At 46.3% G+C, this 21347-nt stretch overlaps 1 protein-coding gene across 1 annotated transcript in view; it reads left to right on the plus strand.

Moving 5' to 3' along the window:
- The first annotated feature begins 5289 nt into the window (after positions 1 to 5289).
- The window catches only part of Rgs10 (regulator of G protein signaling 10), a 43168-nt gene continuing 27110 nt past the window's right edge, over positions 5290 to 21347 (plus strand). Inside the window, exon 1 of the mRNA XM_008827310.2 lies at positions 5290 to 5413. Within this exon, the coding sequence (XP_008825532.1) occupies positions 5365 to 5413 (49 nt within the window). The 5' untranslated portion in view covers positions 5290 to 5364. The remainder of the gene's footprint in view (positions 5414 to 21347) is intronic.

A 21347-nucleotide genomic window follows, 5' to 3' on the forward strand; every position in this document is an offset into this window, starting at 1 on the left:
TCTTGAGATAGTGTACCATACTGTGCAGCCCAGACTAATCTAGAATTTACTATGTAGCCCAAGTTGGCCTCAAACTCTTGGCAATCCTTCTGTTTCTTGCCATAGCACTCCTATGCTGGGTAGGAGATACCAAACCCAATTAATCTGCCCTGTTTAACTGGAAATAGTATCTAGAACTTTCAGCTTTCCTGCCATGGCTGCAGTATGACCCGAGGGAGTATGCTTTCCAAGAAAACCTCCTGCCCAGGAGTCAGGACACCTGGCATCACGTTCATTAGTTAGAAGAAGCCAAACCGGGTCCAGTTGCTGCCTGGCCCTTGGCTTCCTATTCTGCAGCCCAAGATGCTGACCCCCAAGACATCTGAACTGTGACATTCCAGGAACATGTGGCCTGAAGTGCAAGAAAGATCAAAGCTGGCAGACCCCAGCTGCCTCTCTTTCCATGGGAAATTGAGAGCTCTAAGAAAGCCAAACTAATGCTGTAAAAATGATGACCTGGGGCATGGGGTGCAGGGAGTACAGTGACGGGAGCATGAGCAAGGCATGGTGTACATGAATGAAGATGTCATATGAAATCCATGATTTTGTATACTCACTAAAAATTAAAGCTTTATAAAACAAACACATATTTGTATCATAAAACCCAGATGAAGATTTCAGCCAGTTTCCCATTACTGTTCTCCCTCCTTCTGGTTTAAAAGTGTGTACACTGGGGCTGGAGAGATGGCTCAGAGGTTAAGAACACTGACTGTTCTTGCAGAAGACCCGAGTTTGAATCCCAGCACCCACATGGCAGCTAACAACTGTTGGTAGCTCCAGTTCCAGGGTTTCTGACAGCCTCTTCTGTCCTCCACAGGCATTGCACGACACAGGTGCACTTACCTACATGCAGGCAATACATGCGTACACATTAAAAAAAAAAGTGTGTACACTACAGCCATTTTGCAAAACATGAATATAGGGGCTGAGAGATGGCTCAGTGGTTAAGCACACTGGCTGCTCTTGAAAAAGACCTAGGTTCAATTCCCAGAACCCACATTGACAGCTAACAACTGTCTATAACTTCATTTCCAGGGAAATCCGACACCTCTTCTGACTGCCACGGACACCACAGGACACAAGTGCACTTACACACATGCAGGCAATACACTCATATACATAAAATAAAAATAATAAATAAAGCCGGGCCTGGTGGTGCACGCCTTTAATCCCAGCACTCGGGAGGCAGAGGCAGGTGGATCTCTGAGTTCAAGGCCAGCCTGGTCTACATAGTGAGTTCCAGGCCAGCTGGGGCTACTGGGAGACCCTGTCTCAAAAAGACCAAAAATAAAATAAAATAAAACGAAATCTTTAAAACATGAATATATAATAATGAAATTTAAATCACCCAATAGCCTATCACTCAGAGATAAATTCTAGTAATATTTCGGTGTGGTTAACTGCTAGCTTTGTCTAAATAAATATATATGTATCCCGGTTTTTCCTATCCATGAAAGTTTTGTGTAAGTATGCTCACACAACACCAAATGGGCTTGAACATGGTCTTTTTTGTTGTTGGTGGTGGTAGTGGTCGTTTTTTTGAGTCAGGGTCTCATGTAGTCCAGGCTGGTCTCAAATTCACTATACAGTCACTGTGATCTTGAGTTTCTGAGTCTCTTGAGTTTCATCCTGCTTCCACCTGCCGAGTGCTGGGATTACAGTCAGGTACCACCACACCCAGCTCATGCTTGGGATGAAGACAGGGCTTCATGCCTGCTGGACAAGCACTCTGCCAACTGAGCCACATCTCCAACTATCATATGGTCTTTTACAACTGTTAAGTAGTCCCTCACAGGACTGTGTTATAATCTTGTTCTCTGAGTGGGCATTTTTTAGCTACTATAAATACCCCCTTCCAAAAAAAAAAAAATCAGTGCCATGGAACACACGAATCTTTGCATTGCTTTTTTTTTTCCTTCCAGAAATGACCAGTTGATGAATTATTCACTAGTCCCATGGGTGTAAATACTCCGAAGACTATACATAATACTAAATAGGCATCTTACTGTGTCTACCTCTCTGACCTTCTGAGAGGTTCTAATGACTTATTTCTAGCCTTTCACCTTGTAAGCATCACTATTAGTAATTATACTGTGTGAGCTTTCACACCTTGTAAGCATCACACTACTACTACCCTGCCAACTTTCTATAATAATAAAAAAAAATTCCAGGGCTATGGGGGGGGGTGTCACAGTGGTACAGTGTTTGTCTGCCATGTGCAAGGCCCTGGGGTTGATCCCTAGTACCACAAATAAACAAAACAAATACCCCTGAACCATTTTTGACTGTGTGTAGGTTAAAGTTTATTATTTATGGAAACAGCTTGCAGGAGGAGTAAGAGTAATTTAGATTCCAGTAATTTTTGTGTGCGCCTACATGCGCTGGGCAACATGCCAGGTGCTTTTTTTGTTTATTTCTGCTGCTCACCACACTCTCAGAATCTAGGTGCCATCCTATCCCACGAGGCTGTGACATGCTGAGGACACAGGGCTGGGAAGCTGCATGGTCAGGACAGATACCCAGGTCTCTTGACTTGGGAGTCTAGCATTGATCTACTTACTTAGTTTGCCCTCAAAGGGCCTACAGTAGATTTTACATATATATACATATCATAAGACAGAAACTCTAAAATATATTCACAACTCAGTCTTTTCTTTTTTGAGAAAGGGTTTCAGGTAGCCCAGGCTGGCTTTGAACTCACTATTCAGTGATGACCTTAAATTTCTGATCCTTCTGCTTCCTGTCCTGAGTGATGGTATTGAAAGTGTGTACCACCATGCCCTGTTTTTATTTATTTTTTCAGTGCCGGAGATCAAACCCATGGCTTGCCACAAAAGCACTTTACCAACTAAGCTAATTCTCCAGCCAGTCTTACCAAAGTTTTACTTTAATGAATTAATTAATCAATCAATTAATTTAGTGTGAGTTGGTTCCCTCCTTCTACCATGTGGGTGCTGGGGAACAAACTCAGATCAACAGGCTTGGAGGCAAAGGCCTTTACCTACTGAGCCAGCTCATCCACCTTTACCAAAGTTTTAAAGCTTCCGAGCAGAATAAATCACACTGACCTGTAAAACTCACCCCTCTGAAATTCTGTTACTGCAAGACCTCCAGGGCTGCTGTTTCCTGCTTGATTTGAAGGTTGGTCTCTGAACCAAAGGTGAGGCCAGTCAAGGGGAGAAAGGGGCCCAACTTGCACACCTTCTTGCCCAGTTGGCTGCCATCATTTCTTTTGAAGGCCAGATTGAGATGAGCAAGCCAGTAGGGGACCAGGACAGTGATGCCCCCGGGGGTGATCATCTTCAGCTGCAGAGGGCTGGCAGAACCATGCCAGTGTGTTGTGTTCAGCATACTTTGGGAGCTTCACGCCTTTATTCTCTTATTTTTGGTTCTCTGCACAGTACATGTGAAAATTGGCGCTTCGATCTCTAGACACTTCAAATAGGTTGCAATTTTATGAGTCTCAAAACCAAAATAAATAAATAAAACTGTGCACATTAGCTCTTAACCCTGGGTCTTCTTGTGCTGTTCCATAAGGTCAGAGAAGAGGGAAAAGTGATTGAAGCTGTTAGCTTCCCCCTGTGTTTAGGAAGCTTGGGTTCTCAGCTCAGGCAGGCCTCATAAGCAAGCCCTAGGCCACACCAGGCTTGTTGAGGACACGGTGGGGTAGACCTCGCTCCCGGCATAGCATTGACTGGCTGTGTCTTAACTTCTACTCCTAGTCTCCTTGCTTCCTCTGTTGGGGTTATTTGTGATCTGCCTGGTGGGGAAGTTTCTAGGGAGATGTGCCTGTACGGTGGTGCAAAGTGTGTTATGGTTTTGAGAATGCAGGTCTCATTGGGATCCAGAACTCTGCCAGCACTTAAAAGTTTAACCCTTACAGAATGCTTGCCTCTGACACAAGCGCCACTTCAAGGCGGGAAAGCTAATCCCTGGAGTGGGTCAACAGCGGACTGAAACATGTCATTAAGGTGAGCTGTAAGGTAGGTTCTGTGAACGCTCACCTGCCAGCTGCCGCAGATTCCTCCGTAGCTTGGGGAGGGTGCTTGGAAATGATGTAGCTCGGAAAAAGAGAGAGAGGGGAAAACACACACACACACACACACACACACACACAAAATGGACCAGAGCTGGGGTGGCATTAGGACTGCAGGGTGGGCAAATAGGGAGAAAACGGGAAGCTCAGAATAGAAAGGAAAGCGCCAGCTAGTGCAAATCTTGAGAAAGAAGGCTGAGGGGTGAGGGGGGGCTGGGGAATGGTTTAGAAAAATAGCAATTACTACAGCTAAAAATAAAGACCAATTTCTAGACAAAGCCACATCTACAAGGAGAAAAATAAAACTCGCCAGAAAGACAATTCCTTGCAAACCAAATGCTCAAGAAAATGGGGCTAATGACATCCCCCTCTTGGGTTGTTTTGTAGAAGAAATGGGAAACTACTCGAGCGTGGAGAGCGGCGCTGAGCGGGTGACTGGCTCCACGAGGGGAGAGATGAGCCCAGAGCGCTGGAGGACCCGAGGGATGCGGATAGTCGGATGCAAAGGACCTGCCAGAGATAACACCCAGATGTCCCCAAAGTCGCAAACGTGCCCGAGCGTTCTGGTCCGCACTGGAACCCCAGAAGTTCCTGCGAATTCTCCGAGGTCTGTCCCAGAGCCTCAAAGCCGGGCAGAGGGCGTCTGAGTTCCCTGGCCCGCGCGGCGTGGCGGGCCCGGAGAGGGCGCCCACTCGCGGTGGTTGGGCTGGCTCCGCGCAACACACGGGCCCCAGCTCCGGTGACACCTCCCGGGCATTCGCGGCGTGGGCAGGCCCAGCGCCCACAGAGTCCGAGCCCCGCAGACCCCGGCGCGCTGGGGTCTGACTTGGCAGAAGCGCACGGCCTCGGCTTCCCGGTGGCCAGCCGGGAGGTGACCCCCGCCTGGCAGGGTCACGAAGCGCCGTGCGCCCGCAGCGTCCGGCCAGCTTCTCCCGGGCTTGCAAGGGGAGGGACCGGGACGGACGCGGGAGTGGGCGAGCAGCCGGGCGGCGTCTCGGATGAGCTCTGCACGCCTGCACCCCATCTCGAGGGTCACCCGGGGCCACCGTGCCCGGCCCTGTCCTGGCAGCCCGGGGCGGGACCCGGTCCCCCAAGGGCGCGGGCAGCCAGGAGCTAGAAGCGCGCCACGCGGCGCCGGGCGGAGAGGAGGTGGCGGGCGGGGGCCGGCTGGGGCGGTGCCGAGCGGGCTCCTCCCCCTGGCCCTCCTCCTCCTCCTCCTCCTAGTTCTCCTCGGGCTCAGCCACCGCGCCGCCGGGCTGCTCCTCCTTCCTCCTCCGGCACTCGCGGAGATGTTCAACCGCGCTGTGAGCCGACTGAGCAGGAAGCGGCCGCCGTCAGGTAAGCGGGCTGCGGGGGCGTCGGGGCGCGGGGAAGGACAGCGAGGAGCCCCGGCCAGCGCTACGCGCTGAGCATCCTTGCCTGGCTCGGGCTCGGGCGCGGCTCGGCGGTACCTCCCCGACGGCAGCCCCGGCCGCCAGGCGGCTTTCCCCCCCTGCTCGGATTTGCGCCCCGCCGGAGCGCAGAGCTTTCCCGGGGAGGAAGTTTGGCTGGAATGGGGAACCGCAGTAGTTTTCTTTTTAGTGATGGTATGAGAGAAAAAGGAGATGCAAAACAACCCCAAACTCTAGAGGTGGAGGGGGAGCCGGACTCCAAAAGCAGAATGCCGGGCCGGCTTCCCCCCTCGGTGGAGCCCTCTGCCTCCTCTGCGGGCCTGGGTGGGAAGGATGCCCCCGCGCGCCCGCGAGAGGCGCGCCTGGACCTCGGGCATCCCCCGGGCCGCCCAGCCCCGTGGCGGTAGGGCCTGCAGCTCTGCGCCCAGGAGCCGAAAAGTGGGGCCCCGGAGGTGGCTCAACACCACAGGAAAGGTACCTGTGTAACACCAGAGAGCATTCACTTTGCCTGCCCCTCTGGACCAGCCCGAGCCGCACTTGGGGGCAAGTTGACGAGACAAAGAACCCACAGTGATGAAACCAGAATTCGAATCCTCTTAGCCCATTTTGTTCATAGTAACACCTAACACCCTTGGGTGGCTTGTGTTGTGGCCAGGAACTCTTGTGTTTTGACGCCTTCTCTGCTGTTTTTTCACTCTTAAAACAGCCGCGTTGGAGAGGGGAGAACTGAAGCCAAGTGTTAGGTAATTTGCTCCGTTCTTAATAGGTGATGGCGAATCTTTCAAACCTGGGTTTGCCTGACTCTCGCGTTCAGAGTTCACAGGCTTTCCTGTCGCCCACACCGAGATTCACTTCTGCACGGTGCCGAGTCTGTACTTGTTGGTCGGTTTCCACTTTTCACCTAACATCAAATGTGGTTAAGAGATTGCCACCAGACCGGCATGAATCCCACTCCACCACGTACGAGCAATGCAGCTGCCTTGTGAGGAATAGGAGGGGTGGCAAAGGGGGAATGAGGGTAGCTACTGCAAGTGCTTAATTGGAGCCTGCCCTCCACCCATCAATTTATGCAAATCATTTCATTAAATATTTAAGACAACCCTACGAAAGTCAGATTTTATAGTTATTGTAAAGAGTTCACGTGGTTGTCTAGAGAGTGTGGAAGTGCTCCATTAGTGTTAGGGGCCACCTAGACCTTCCCGCAGTCCTTGTTGTCAGAGGATTCCCTTGTGAGTGTTGGTCGTTACCTTTAACCATGGCAGACACAGGTGGCCAGATTTTAGATTCGGAAGTCAAACTCCTGGTTCCAGCCTTGATCATGTCATTAACGGACACTGAACAAGTCACTGGACCTATCCTGCCACAGAGCTGTGCTAGAGCTGGCTCCTGTGTGGCTTGCAAGAGCCAATTGGTAAATATTCAAGAAATCTGTGAATTGGTTGGGAAGTCATAAGTAGATTGGAATGAGATGTGGTAGGATGTTTACACCATGAAAAGCAACATACCTTAGAAATCAAGGCTTGACAACCTTCTGTGTCAATTTCTCTGTCTGTAAAGTGAGTTTCAGAGGGCTGTGAGCTCGCCTACAGACTTAAATATATTTATTGTTTGTGTCTGTCTTTCTGTGTGAGCATGCATGAACTATGCCACTGCCCACATGTAGAGGTCAGAGGGCAGCTTGTAGGATTTGATTCTCTCCTTTCATCATGTGGGGTCCTGGAGATCAAACTCAGGCCATCGGGCTTGGAGGCAAGTACCCTTACCCACTGAGCAATCTTGTCAGCCCTCAACTACAGACTTTGACTGATAAAATTGTGTTCACATTACTGATAGAAAGGTCATCAGTTAAACATGAGGAGCCCTGAGTACAATGCTGGAAATGTGACAAAGATGTGTGAGCTACTGTTTTCATTCTTGTCTCTTACTATATGGAGCAGCTGTGACTACACTGGCTTGGGTTGCTCTTTACTTTGGATCATACTTGGCCTGAAGACTCACAGATAGAATCACTGAATCATGGGAGAAACAGATTCAGGGTGCTTTTGCGTGTGGCCAGGTTGTACCCCCAAAAGGTGGAAGATAATTTCAGGAACATTAATAGCATGTACCTGTTCCAGGGCAACCTTGGTGAAATGTGCCCGTGTTGCTGATAGAAAGACCAACAGTTAAACATCAGAGATTGGTATTGGAGATCTGGATGGAAAGAGCCTGATTTCCTTGAAACTCATGGGTCTAGTCATGGGAAATGACATATGCCCCTGCCAGTTCTGTCACCACTACCCATCGGCGGGAAAAGAAGGAGCTAGTTGACAGAAAAGGGGAGGGAGGGGCCACAAGCAGAGGTGGGCAGCCAGCCAAGTGATGCAGGACACTATTATGATGGGAGGGGGATAATTTTGATTATTTTTTTTTCCTTTGGTGCTAGGCATGTACCCAGGGCCGTGCACATGCTAGGTAAGTGCTCTATTACAGAGCTCTACCACCAGCTGAACTATTCCTTCTAAAGAGGTCCAATCATGTCATGGGTACACCTTACAGGAGTCTGGATTTGGAGCTGGCCACAGGCCTGCTACCCACCCCCCACCCCATTCCCACTTCCAAGCATTTTATGTGAGGCTGAAAAAGCTAAATCTCATCAAAGATGAAGTCCTTAAGTGTGCCTCTACCCTTACAGGCCCTTCATCTAATTTCTGAGGTCTCCCAAAGTGCGTTCTACCTATCAGATAGGGAGAGAGGGCTTGATAAAAGTCAGACCGCAGTTCAGCCTTGGGGACCCAATGGGGGGCAGGGAGAGTCGGTCCCTAGTGATTTTTATGGCACTGAAATATGAGGACCCTCAGGATACTGTCTCCTCTTCCTGCCCTACCCGCAGTTTGCACTGCCAATAGCTGGCATGATTCCCACTTCAGAATAGAAGCTGAAGTCACACCCCTGGTCCCCCACCATGCAGTCAGACCACTGGGCGACCTGTCAGGGGAATTCTTACCCTGCCAGGCAGGCCACCCCAACCCGTTTTATATTATCCCATTAAACCCTTGGGAACAGTTTCAGATTTATTGCTGGGCTTAAGTTTTTATTTAAAGATGACAGTCTGCGCAGAAATTTAATGTCTTTGTTTTAACAACCCGGCAGTGGAGCGTCTTGGCAGTTGGAGAAACTTTCCTTGCAGAAACTCATAGGTTGGGCCTGGGAATTTGGGGAGAGCAAGGCTAATCTACAGGCTCCAAAAGATCAGGATAAAGTGTCGTTTGTTTAAGTGAAATCAGCCCAGGATCCTGCTCTGACCCCACCATGAGATGGGCAGGCAAGAGGTGTAAGGTGCCTTTAGTAACTACCACTGAGTCACATTTGGGCTTGTGTCTACTTTCCTCAAAGGTAGAGAGCTTGGATGCCTCGCCAGGTGTCTATATTGGCCATTTCCTAGAGTTTGGGGGAGCCAGCCAGTGCCTCCCTGGGTTGAGTAATCCCCCTCAGCCTCTTCATGCTGGGCTCTGGGAACTTGCTGTTTAAACGGTACTAAATATACTCTGGTTGCTTCTGCTTCCCCCAGATAGCTGTCCACTGCAGCAGCCTGGGGGTGGCAGTGGGTGCAGAGGGGCCTCAGGCGGGCGACAGCAGCAGCCCCTCGATAAGAGCTGTCAGGAGGCGTTCGCTACAGTGAACCAGTCCCCTGCACACGGCTGGGGGCAGATTTCCCTTCTAATCCAGGTCTCATCTCTTGAGAGCCATGCCAAGTGCTCAGGTCAACCTTGCTGCTCCTCCACCTGCTCAGCCTTCCCCCCAGCCCACTTCCCCTGCTTCCCCCTCTGCCGATGGGGGGTGTTGGGCATTTCTACCTCCTTCAGGGTGTCCTTTGTCTGCCTGCTCCAGGCCTGGCTGCCTCCTGGTCCTCTGCACCTGACGGTAGCCCGTCCCAGAAAAAAGGAAGTTGGGTCCCCCAGGGGTAGGGACTACTTCAGGACCAGTCATTTCCAAAGAAGCAGACGAGAGAGACTGCATTGGACCCCAGTCCAGGGCTTTGTATGCACACATCTCAGTCACCTTATTAAATATTTAGGTAATAAATACTGAGGTGACAGCTTTTCCTTTCCTTTCTTCCCCTCCTGTCTGGGAGCTCCTGGTCTTATCGTCTCAGTTCGTGGTAACCTGTGACTAAAGGAGCTGGGCTTTTGTTGCATCTTGTCCCCCACTTTCCTTTTGAGCCTCTTCAGCTGGCCTCGTTCGATAGAGTCTGAGTTCTTCCACTTTGTTGCTTGCTTCTTTATAGCAGGTTGTTTTATTCACCCCTCTGCTGTGAAGTGCAGAAGGGGACCGGAAGTTCTCAGAGAATATCATCTGTTTTAATTAGCTGTCATTTTCCTTTCTGTACCTCTGACCCCTTGATCAGTGCCCAGCTTAGCTCATTCCTCAGATGGCATCGATCATTATAAACCATATTCAGGAGTGTCAGACTTGAGGATGACCCTGAGGAACACATAACCTTTGTTCTTAAAAAATGTGTGGGCTGGGACCTGGGGAAATAGCTCAGCTGGTTAAAATGCTCTCTGCTCAGGCATTAGGAGCTCTATCCCTGGAGTGGTGGAATATGCTTATGGGGAGGTGGACACATGCAGATGCTTGGGGCTCGCTGGCCAGCCAGTCTAGTTTACTTAGTGAGTTCCAGCCCAGTAAGATGACCCTGTCAAAAAGCAAGGTTGGAGGCTGGAGAGATGTGTCAGTGGTTAGAGCACTGGCTGCTTTTGTAGAAGACCTGGGTTCGGTTCCCAGTACCCACATGGTGGCTAACAACATCAGTTCTAAGGGATCCAACGATCTCTTCTGACTTATGTGGACATCACATGACACGGGTGCACTTATATATATGCAAGCAATACACTCGTATACATAAAATAAAATAAAAATAATAAAATATTTTTTTAAAAGGAAGGTGGATGGAGCCTGAGAAAAGACACTGGAGGTTGTCCTCTGGTTTCCACACACATTTGCACATATGTGCATCTGCACCTGCACACACAGGAACATATTCACATTGAGAAATCTGTGGGCTAGGGATGTAGTTGATAGAGTGTGCTTAGCATGCACAAAACCCTGAATCCAGTCCCCAGCGTCACATAAAACTGGACATGGTACACACCTGTAATTACTGTAGCCCTGGGAATGGAGGAGGATTAGAAGTTCTAGGTCATGTTTGGCTACATATCAAGATTGAGGCCAGTCTGAGCTACATGATACCCTCTCTTTAAACCCCAGAAACAAACAAACAAACCAAACCAAAAAAAAAAGCAAGAAAGGAAGAAAATAAATGTGTGAGCTTATACAGGAGTACTGTACCTAGGAGGCGGAGGCTGGGGTTTTCCAGGAGTTCACGGCCAGGCAGAGCTACACAGTAAGACCCTGCCTTAAATCTTTCTCCCTCCCCCAGAAAAAGACCCCACAAAGCATGGTCTGCCTGACTGATCTTGACAAATTATTTTGACAGGGTTTGGGATTAACCCAGGGCTTTATGCATGTTGGGTACGCGCTCTGCCACTGAACCACACATCCAGTTCAGAAATCCCTTATCTTGACTTGAGGCAGAGACAGAGAAGGATGAAGTGTGGAAGGAGAAAAAGTACATTTAAGCGTAAATGTCAGGCCCCAGAGGGAACACAGGGCCTTCTGGGAGGTGAGGAAAATCAGTGACAGAATCTTCATTTTCAGCCCCAGGATGGGGTCATGGTTGTTTCCTCTGGGCCCCTGCCTAGAAAGTGGGGATTCTTGGGAGGCTACAAATAACAGTCTGGCACTCTTACTTCCTTCCCTCTAGTAGATACTGGAAACCAGTGGCCATCTGTTGTTTAGTCCACTCAAAAGAGGATGTTGAGGCTTGTTTTTTCTTTGGACCCAAGGGTGCTGGGGAGCCCCGAGCCCGTCTTTCTCATACAAAGCAGCTCTCAGAAGGCAGAGGTGTTTTGGTCTGTGTGGAACTTCTTAGGAGGACCCCAGAGCATGGAACGTAAGGAATAATCCCCCACCCCTGCAGGAGATGCGTTGGCTTGTCCGTGACTCTGACCCAGGCTCAGGGTGGGGCAGGAGCTGGGGGGGAGCGCGCTATGCAGGCTCAGATACACAGGTGACTTCAGAGAGGTGCCGTGAACTTGCCTTTCTTTGAGGCCTAAGCCGGCTAATCAAAGTGCCACAAAGGCCACTGGGAGCCATGGTGACCCTCGGCAGGCTAGCCTCCTCTCTCCTTGAGTGCTGGGTCTTAGTAGGATTATTTTAAAACTTCCTTACTTTCACTAATTTTTGCTAACTGCTTAAATCTCCCCAGCCGGGGCATCACATGCCTGCAAGGTGGTCCTCCAACTAGATACTGCAGTGATAAACACTTCGGTAATATTTAGATACTGTATTTCCACGACCCAGTTTCTGTGGAGCCTTACGCAGATCACCATTTAAAACAAACAGATCCTCAGCTTCTATATTAGGATGTAACTTTCTACTTTTTAGAAAATTGTGTTATGCTTGATATGGTGTAGGTGATATGAGCTTTCTGAATTAGTTTTGTGGGTGTATACTTTTGAAACTTCATTGCAAAGGAGAGTATTTGATTCTTTTTTTCTTTCTGTATTTCTTTCTTTTAAATTTTATTTGTTTTAGTTATATGAGCTAGGGTTTCATGGAGCCCAGACTAGTCTTGGGACTTTGCTATGTAGCCAAGCCTGGCCTTGAATTCATGACCCTCCTACCTCAGCCTCTTAAATATTGAGATTAGTGATGAATGCCGCTGTGCTGGGCTCAAAGGAGAGCACTTGAAAGGAAGATGGGTGTGTTGAGTCTAACCACCTTGGAATTTAGGGTTAACATTTTCCTGGATGTGAATATATATTTTATCTTATTACTTTAATGTGTTTTGATTTTGGGAGGTACTTAGGACAGATCCTTTGAGGATGTAAGTTGCCTCTGTTGGTTGAGGAAGCTGGATATTGAGATCTTATTAAAATATTATTGGGCTTGGGGAAATTGTCTACGCAGGGTCATTACACAGCTCTCCCTGCAGAAGAATAGCAGAAATCCAAGCCCGAGCATTTGGTTCTGATGAGTGTTGCAGATGCCTTTTGAGTATGGATTTCTAGGGAATTCGTGTCTGGAGAAAATCTCGATCAGCTGTGACATCATGGCGACTATAAATAATTCATTACGAAATAGACTGTGAGCCATGGGCTCCAGCCATCTGCACGGTGATACTCCATGCATCTTTGAAGAAATGGCTTTTACTGAAGTCAGAAACCACATAGAAGAGCACAAATGGGATTGGAAATGGTCTGCACATTCTGTTTGTGTGCCAGATGATTCTACCCTGGTTTTACAGGACACCACCACCCCACATGGGATTGACCCCAGCTTTCTCAGCCTTTTCCCCACACTGGGACTATCACCCTCTTCAAGAGGCTTTTCTAGCCTTTTAATGTAAAGATGAACAGAAATGAAAATTTAAAAGGGCAGTGGAGCCTTGTGGGAAAGAGCATGTGCCCTGGAGCCAGACTGCCTACCTTTGGACTGTGATTTCCATTTCTTAGCTGGGTGACCCTTGCAAGGCCCCATGGCTCAGTTTCCTCATCCATAAAATGGGAATACTCTTAGTCACATGAGAGTGCTTTGTGAGAACTGAATAATTTAACCACATGGAAAGTTTGGAACAGAACCTAACATGTTGCAAACAAGTTGTAAATGGTGAGTGTTATTATCAGCCAATGACAAACTCATGTGAAGAGAACTTTACTGAAAAACTAATGTGGGACACAAATGGTTGAAGATCTAAATAGAGCCAGGATTGAGGGACAGACAAAACATGGGCTGGAGAGATGGGTCAGGGGTATGTCTGCTCTTGCAGAGAACCTGAGCTTGAACCCTAACACCCATGTTGAGAAGCTCACAAACTGCCTGTAACTCTAACTTCATGGAAACCTGTACCTTCTGGCCTCCACAGGCACTTGCACACACATGCATATAGTCACCACCTACAGAATACATATATATGTACTTTAAAAGATAAATCTTTTTAAAAAAAGAAAAACAGGGCTGGAGAGGTGGCTCAGCGGTTAAGAGCACTGGCTGCTCTTGCAGAGGACCCAGGTTCGATTCCCAGCACCCACATGGCAGCTAACAACCATCAGTAACTTCAGTTCCTGGAGATCCAACACCATCTTCTGTCCTCCTCGGGCATTGCATGACATGGGTGCACTTACATACAGGCAGGCAATATACTCATACACATAAAATAAAAAAAAAAAATCCAACACAACAACAATAAATCCTTTAGTTCATTACAAAAATGTTTTAGAGTTCAACTAAAAAATAAAATATAAGCAGACAAAATAGAAACAAATGACTGTTAGGGAAAATTGCACCTTACTAGCATGAGAAAGCTTAAGCTGCTAGAAAAACATGTTTAATGTTGTTTTTTTTCCACCTGTGCACTCTAAGCCCATGTTCTTGTGTAATCATCTAGAAAGGAAACTTTTATCAATGAAAAAGAAGGAAGGGGTAGGGGGGAGCTGGCTCAGGAGGGAAAGTGCTTACTGTGAAGACAGGAGGCCCTGTGCTATATTCCAGAACCCAGGTTAAAAAAAAAAAAAAGCCAGTCATCCTGGCTTGTGATATAATCACAGCACTGGGAGGCAGAGTCAGGAGGCTCCCTGGGGCTCAGCCTGGCCAAATCTGGAAGTTCCAGATAAAAGGGAGAAACGCTGGACTGGAGAGATGACTCAGCCTGGGTTAAGAGCACTGACTGCTTTTGCAGAGGACCTGGGTTCAATTCCCAGCACCCACATGGTGGCTGTGAACCATCCTTAACACCAGTTCTAGGGGAATCCAAAGCCCTCTTCTGACTTCTGTGGCATTGCACAACACAGGTGTACTCACATACATGCAGGCAATATACTCATACACATAAAAATAATAAATTTTTTTTAAAAACTTAAAAAAAAAGTGAGAGACCCTGCCTCAAAAAACAAGGTGAGTCAAGGCTAGCCTGGTCTACATAGTGAGTTCCAGGCCAGCTGAGGCTACCAGGAGACCCTGTCTCAAAAAGACAAAAAAAAAAAATGGTGAGGAAAATTGAGGACATCAGAGTTTGACCTCTGATCTCCACATGCTCCTGAACACACACAGACACACACAAACAATACAGGAACACACATGTATACACCACACACACAGACATATATACACAGACACAAAGATGAGAGAGAATTAGAATTTTGTGGGTTCCAGGACCAGGGATTGGGCAACTGTGAAATCTTGGTGTTGCTTTATTTTTAAAGTTTTTATTATCATTATTATTAGTAGTATTTTGAGAGAGGATCCTGCTGTGTACCCCTGGCTAGTCTGGAACTTATATGTAGACCAGACTGGCCTTGAACTTGTGGTTTGTTGTTTTAAGTTTAGAAGTAAACCTCCTTGCTCCTGAGAAGCATTATTTCTTTCTCTTGTAAGTTACTTACTAGGTGAAATGTCACATTTAAAGTGAACTGAGATAGCTTAAGACTCTCTTACTTGGTGTGTATCAAAAAATAAATTAAGTCCCCTGAGCAAGGGGACCCTGAGTCACAGACATGCCTGAAGTCAGGGGGTGACCTCCAGGACAATGCCAGACAGAATTGACTGATGAGCAGCTTTACTGAAGGGTAGAGATAATAGCTTGAAGAAGAGAGATCTTGCTGTGGTCTGGGGGTAGTTTCAATATGTCCTTGCCAAGTCTATGTGTTGAAATGTAGTTCCCATTGTGAGGTATTAAGATGAAAACCTTTTGAATATGGTGTTTAGAACTGGGGCTTTGAGAGCTGATTAGGATCAGATGTGTTCCTTAGGATAGAGCCCCATGATTGAATCCTGGTGGCTTTGTAAGAAGAGGGAGAGAGATGAGAAGGCATAAGTGCTTCCTGTCCCTCTCCACAGAATGCCCCCTTCCACCTTGGGATTCTGCAAGGAAGAAGGCCATCACCACGTATGGCCCTTGAACCTTGAGCTTTCAGAGTCATGAGCCAAAATAAAATATTTGCTTTATAAAGTAGCCTGTCTCAGGTATGTTGTTATAGTAATGAAAAATAGGCAAAATACAGATGGTAGTAAGTGAATGGTGTTTACAGTGCTGCTCCATAAAGATGTATGTTATAACCGGAAATCTTAACCAGACTTGAAAGTCAAACTAAACCTGGTGATAATTTCAGCTACTCAGGAGACTCAGGCACGATGATTACCCAGTTCAACATTTGTCTAGACTATAGAGTAAGTTCAAGAATGGCCTGGGTAACTTAGTCCTTTTCTAAAAATAAAAAGTAAAAAACCCCCCAAAACCTAGGGACATAGCTTAGAGTGCTTGCCTAGGTAGAGTACAAGGCCCTGAATTCAACCCCTAGTACTGAAGAAAAACCCCACAACCACAAAAAACTTGAAAGTTGATCTGAAGTCTCACAACTGCCTGTAACTGCAGCTCCAGGGGATATGACCCCCTCTTCTGGCCTCTGAGGGCATTGCATTCACATGCACATACTCATACACAGATGCACATATATACACATAATTAAAAATAATTTTAACACAGTTTTTTTTCCCCTAGTACTGAAGAAAAACCCCACAACCACAAAAAACTTGAAAGTTGATCTGAAGTCTCACAACTGCCTGTAACTGCAGCTCCAGGGGATATGACCCCCTCTTCTGGCCTCTGAGGGCATTGCATTCACATGCACATACTCATACACAGATGCACATATATACACATAATTAAAAATAATTTTAACACAGTTTTTTTTTAAGATTTAAGAATACTGAAGTCAGAAGTCCAGTAACCACAGCTATTAAGAGTAGCTTTTCCTAATCGTCCCCTGAAAATTACACGCTTGACTATAATGGTGGTGGTAATATCTGACACGAGGGAGATGGGAGCCAAGAGAGAACCAAATAAAGGGCCACTTGTTTTCTGTGTTCCAAAGAGCCCTGGAGTCCCATGAAGACAGTCCAGGTAGGGACAGTTGTCCTTACATAGGTCTCACTGGGTTCATCTAGTGATTCCTTAGGTGTGTCACCCTGGACACGTCATTTTCTTGACTTTTGTTTCCCAGTCTATAAAATGAGGCTAGTCTAGATTAGTGGATCTGGAGTTGTGTGTGCATGTGCACGCATGCACACAGTATGTGTATGGAGGCCACCAGTCAATGTCAGATGTCTTTCTCAGTCACTTTTCTCCTTGGTATGAGTAGTGGTCTCTCACTGAACCTGGAGTTTCCAGATTCAGCTAGACTGCCTAGTCAGTGAGCCACAGTGATCCTCCTGTCCCTGCCTCCCTCAACACTGGATTATAGCTGCACTGCTACTCTGGGCTTTTTACATGGGTGCTGGGGACGGAACTCGGATACCAGCTGAGCCATCTTACTCTTTAACAGAAAGCTCCCACAGAAAGCTAATAGACAGATGCAATTAGCATATGCAGTAAAGGGGGTGGTCTGCAATTCCCAGCATCGGGCCAGCTCTCAACTCTCTGGGCACCGTTGGAGAAACCGCATGTACATTATTTGCTGGGGAGCATGGCAGTGAAACACTTAGCACAGTGTGGCTGATTATTGAAAAGAGTGCCAGGAATGTTGGCATCCTTTCAGACCATGGTTGAAAACTTAGGGCAGAGCTTGTGGCTGCCTGGGGTAGTTCCTGGAACAGTGCACTTGTGTCCCAGTGTTTATTTACAGTAGAGGATCTACTGGGGCCACAGAATAAACCATCAAACTGTGTTCTCTAGGCAGGGAACAGAAGGGTAAGTTAGAGGACTGCTTGGCAGAATGAGCCTCGCTGCAGGAATTTCTTGTAATGATGATTTTTTAATTTGATATGTGGAGAGAAACTCCACATCCAGGAGCTTGCCATCCAGGATTGATAAGGAGCCAGAAACTAATTTCCTACAGGAGCTGGAGAGTCGCTTTGGAAAACTATCGGGGTCATTTGGCCAAGTGTTCCAGTGAATTTGCCTTTTGATTAGAGGAATAGTTTTGTCCCAAATAATATTCTCACGTACTGTCTCATTCATGAATATTGATGCCCCTGAGTGCTGTCCCTGAGTTTCTGGTTCTGTTTTATTAAGGTGCAGGAGGTAGAGTCTCAGCAAATTAAGAGGTTAAGGGATGAAGCTGGGTGTGGTGGTACAAACGGGTAATCCCAACACTGAGTTTTGTCCCAAATAATATTCTCACATACTGTCTCATTCATGAATATTGATGCCCCTGAGTGCTGCCCCTGAGTTTCTGGTTCTGTTTTATTAAGGTGCAGGAGGTAGAGTCTCAGCAAATTAAGAGGTTAAGGGATGAAGCTGGGTGTGGTGGTACAAACGGGTAATCCCAACACTGGGAAGGCTACACAGAGTTCTAAGTTTCAGGCCAGCAGACACTACCTGCTGAGACCCTGTCCCAACAAAACAAAACTCAAGTTAAGATGTATTGTTTTACTCCCAAAAAGGACATCAGAGATCACAGAAGCTGTTAGTGTTAAGCAATATATTCTTGTGTGTACATATGTGTAGATACACATGCATATATGTACACATGCATGTTAAAGTCAGAGGACGACTTTGGGTGCTGTTCCTTAGGAGCTGTCCACCTTGGTTTTTGAGACAGAGTCTTTTACTGGCTTGGGGTTCACCAATCCAGCAAGGCCGATTGACCGGCAAGCCTTGGGCATTCTTCTTCCACTTCCCCAGTGCTGAGGTAACAACGTGTGCCTCAGCGCTCCGATTTTTTATGTGGGCACTAAGGATCAAACTTAGTTCCTTGGGCATTTCACCAAATAAGCCATTTCCGCAACCCCAAGTCCAGTATATTCTGATACAAATCTTCTTTAAAAACATTTTTAGCTCTAAGACTCACTAGTTATTTTCAGTGATTAATAAGTGATGATTTTTTATTCATGCTTTAAAGGTGATTTGCTTTGTCATTTCTTTTTTAATTTTAAAATACTTTATTATTTTTATTTTATGTGTTTAAGTATATTGCCTGCATGCATGATAAGTGCACCTCTGTTCTGAAATGATCATGGAGGTTAGAAAGAGGGCATTGGATCCCCTGGAACTGGAGTTACAGACAGTTGTTAGCTGCCATGTGGCTGCTGGGAATTCAACCTAGGTCCTCCCTAAGAGCAGCCAGTGCTCTTAACCACTAAGCCATGTCTCTAGTCCCCTACTTTATTAATTAAAAAGTTAATTTTTTCTTAGATTCAAGATTTCGTTTATATAAATTTGTCTCTTGCTTTGGGGACAAAAATGTCAATGGGCAAGAAAGTATTATCTGTAAAAACAGTTCATTCAGTAAATCGTTCTTTCTGGGAAGGGGGAAAAGGGACTAATATGGTTTGCTGTCAGGCCTCTGATATACTTCCTATATTCTGTCCTGAATCTGACACATAATAATTGTACATATTTATTGGGTACAGTGGGACATTTATAAGGATATAGTATGTAGGATCAGGTCAAGGTAATTGCCGTATCTATTATTTCCAGTGTTTATTATTTATTTTTGTTGGGAACCTTCAAAATCCTCTCTACTTGCTATTGTGAAATGGACAAATTGTGCTTCTGTCCTGACTCATTCAGATAATCCTAGAGATCAGAGGCTTATCTTCAAATGCACACAGGAATTTTACCCAAGGCCTTATACCTTGCATTAGTCAAGCTCAGTTTTGAACTTTGACTCAACCAAAGTGACACCTCAATGGTTTTCTCATGATTCCATGACTGGGTCCAGTTCTGTAACCTGAGACGTGTTTTAACAGTTACTTCCTCCCTTGGCCAAGTGGCCACAGTGTGACAGTCAGAGATCTCCTGTCCCCTTCCCCTTCATTCAAGAGGGTGTTAAGTATTGAGTCAATCAGTGAAAGATGTTCTGTGTAGTAATCTCTATGTGCTGACATGCTATAGGGCTTCCTCAGGTCAGTGACATTTAATGCCATTCATTCATTTCCTCATTTATTCTGAAATGGGGTCTCATGTAGCCAGCTGGCTTTGAACTCAGTATGCAGCTGAGAATGACTTTGAACTTTTAAAAAAATGTTATTTATTATTTTTTATTTATGTGTATGAGTGTATTGCCTGTATGTATGTAAGTGCATCTGTGTCATGCAATGCTCACGGAGGTCAGAAGAGAGCATCAGATACCCTGGAACTGGAGTTACGGATAGTTGTTAGCCACCATGTGAGTGCTGGGAATCGAACCCGGGTCCTCTGCAAGAGCAGCCAGTGAGTGCTCTTAACCGCTGAGTCAGCTCTCCAGCCCTGACTTGTGCTTTTGATCCTCCTGCTTCCACATCTCAAGTGATGGGATGACAGACATGTGTTACCGTGCCTGCTTTTCTGTGGTGCTGGGGATGGAACCCAGGGCTTTGTGCCGGACGTGGTGGTGCAGGGAGGCAGAGGCAGGTGGATCTCTGTGAATTCAAGGCCAGCCTGGTCTGCTCACTATAGCCTGGTAGTGAGCTCCAGGTCAGCTGGGGCTACAGGGAGACCCTGTCTCAAAAAGACCAAAAAAAAAAAAAAAAAAAAGAATTCTCCCAACTGAACCACATCTGTGGCTAATGCTGTATTGTTGTTGTTGTTGTTTTTCAATCAAATTTGGCCTGGAAAGATTGCTCAGTGGTTAAGAACACATACTGTCCTTCCAGAGGACTTGAGTTCAGTTCCCAGAACCCACATCAGGTGCCTTACAACTGCCTGTAACTCCAGCTCCAGGGGATCTGATGTCCTCTTCTAGCCTTCGTGGCACCAGCAAATCTGGCATGCACACACACACACAAACACACACACAAACACAGAGAGAGAGACAACATGAATAAAAATGAATCTTTTAAAAAAACCAAACAGAAAAAACTTAAATAAAAACAGGATACATAACAGTAGGTGTTAAGCCACGTTGGAGGTCCAGGTAGAAAAGAATGCTGGGAATCCTAGTCTTTTCTTTTTTAGAAATTTTAGTGTCTGTTCATCATGAATTTATTTTTTTTCTGGGACTAGGGATGGAGCCCAGGACTTTGTGCATGCTAAAAAACATACCACCAATGAACTGCATGCCCAGCCCTGTCACATACTTTTTTTTCATTAATTTTGATTAAAAAAAAATTACATGAAGATATTTATCTTGACGCCTGAGTGTTTTGGCAACTCCTTTGTTGACGTCCTTATTCTAGTCCTGGTCCCACCCTATACTATAGCTGAGGCTATTAATATAGAGGAGATTTTAGCCGGGTGTGGTGGCGCACATCTTTAATCAGCCCTTGGGAGGCAGAGGCAGGCGGATCTCTGTGAGGTCGAGGTCAGCCTGGTGTACATAGCAAGTTCCAGGCCAGCTGGGGCTACAGGGAAACCCTGTCTCAAAAAACATATAGCTAGCTAGATATCTAGATCTCTATCTATCTATCATCTATCTATCTATCTATCTATCTATCTATCAATCTATCTATCATCTATCTATCTATCATCTGTCTATCATCTATCTTATCTATCTATCTATCTATCTATCATCTATCATCTCTCTATCATCCATCTATCTATCATCTATCATCTATCTATCTATCATTCAACTATCTATCTATCAATTATCTATCTATCATCTATCTATCATCTATCTATCTATCAATCAATCAATCAATCAATCAATCAATCAATCATCTATCTATGGGAGATTTCAGATTTGTGGGAGTTAGTCCTGCCAGTGGTCCAACCCAACACCATAAAATTGTACAAAAAAGGAAGGAATGGAAAGTTGTTGTTGAGTCTAGGGTCCTGGGAAGAAGGTTTGGAGAGGGACTCAAGAGTCAATGAAAACATGGGACAGACTATCATAGAAGTGGCAAATCCTTTCACCCTGAGC

This window comes from Nannospalax galili, unplaced genomic scaffold (assembly GCF_000622305.1).
Source record: "Nannospalax galili isolate Female #2095 unplaced genomic scaffold, S.galili_v1.0 scaffold31, whole genome shotgun sequence".
In the NCBI taxonomy this organism is placed as follows: Eukaryota; Metazoa; Chordata; class Mammalia; order Rodentia; family Spalacidae; genus Nannospalax; species Nannospalax galili.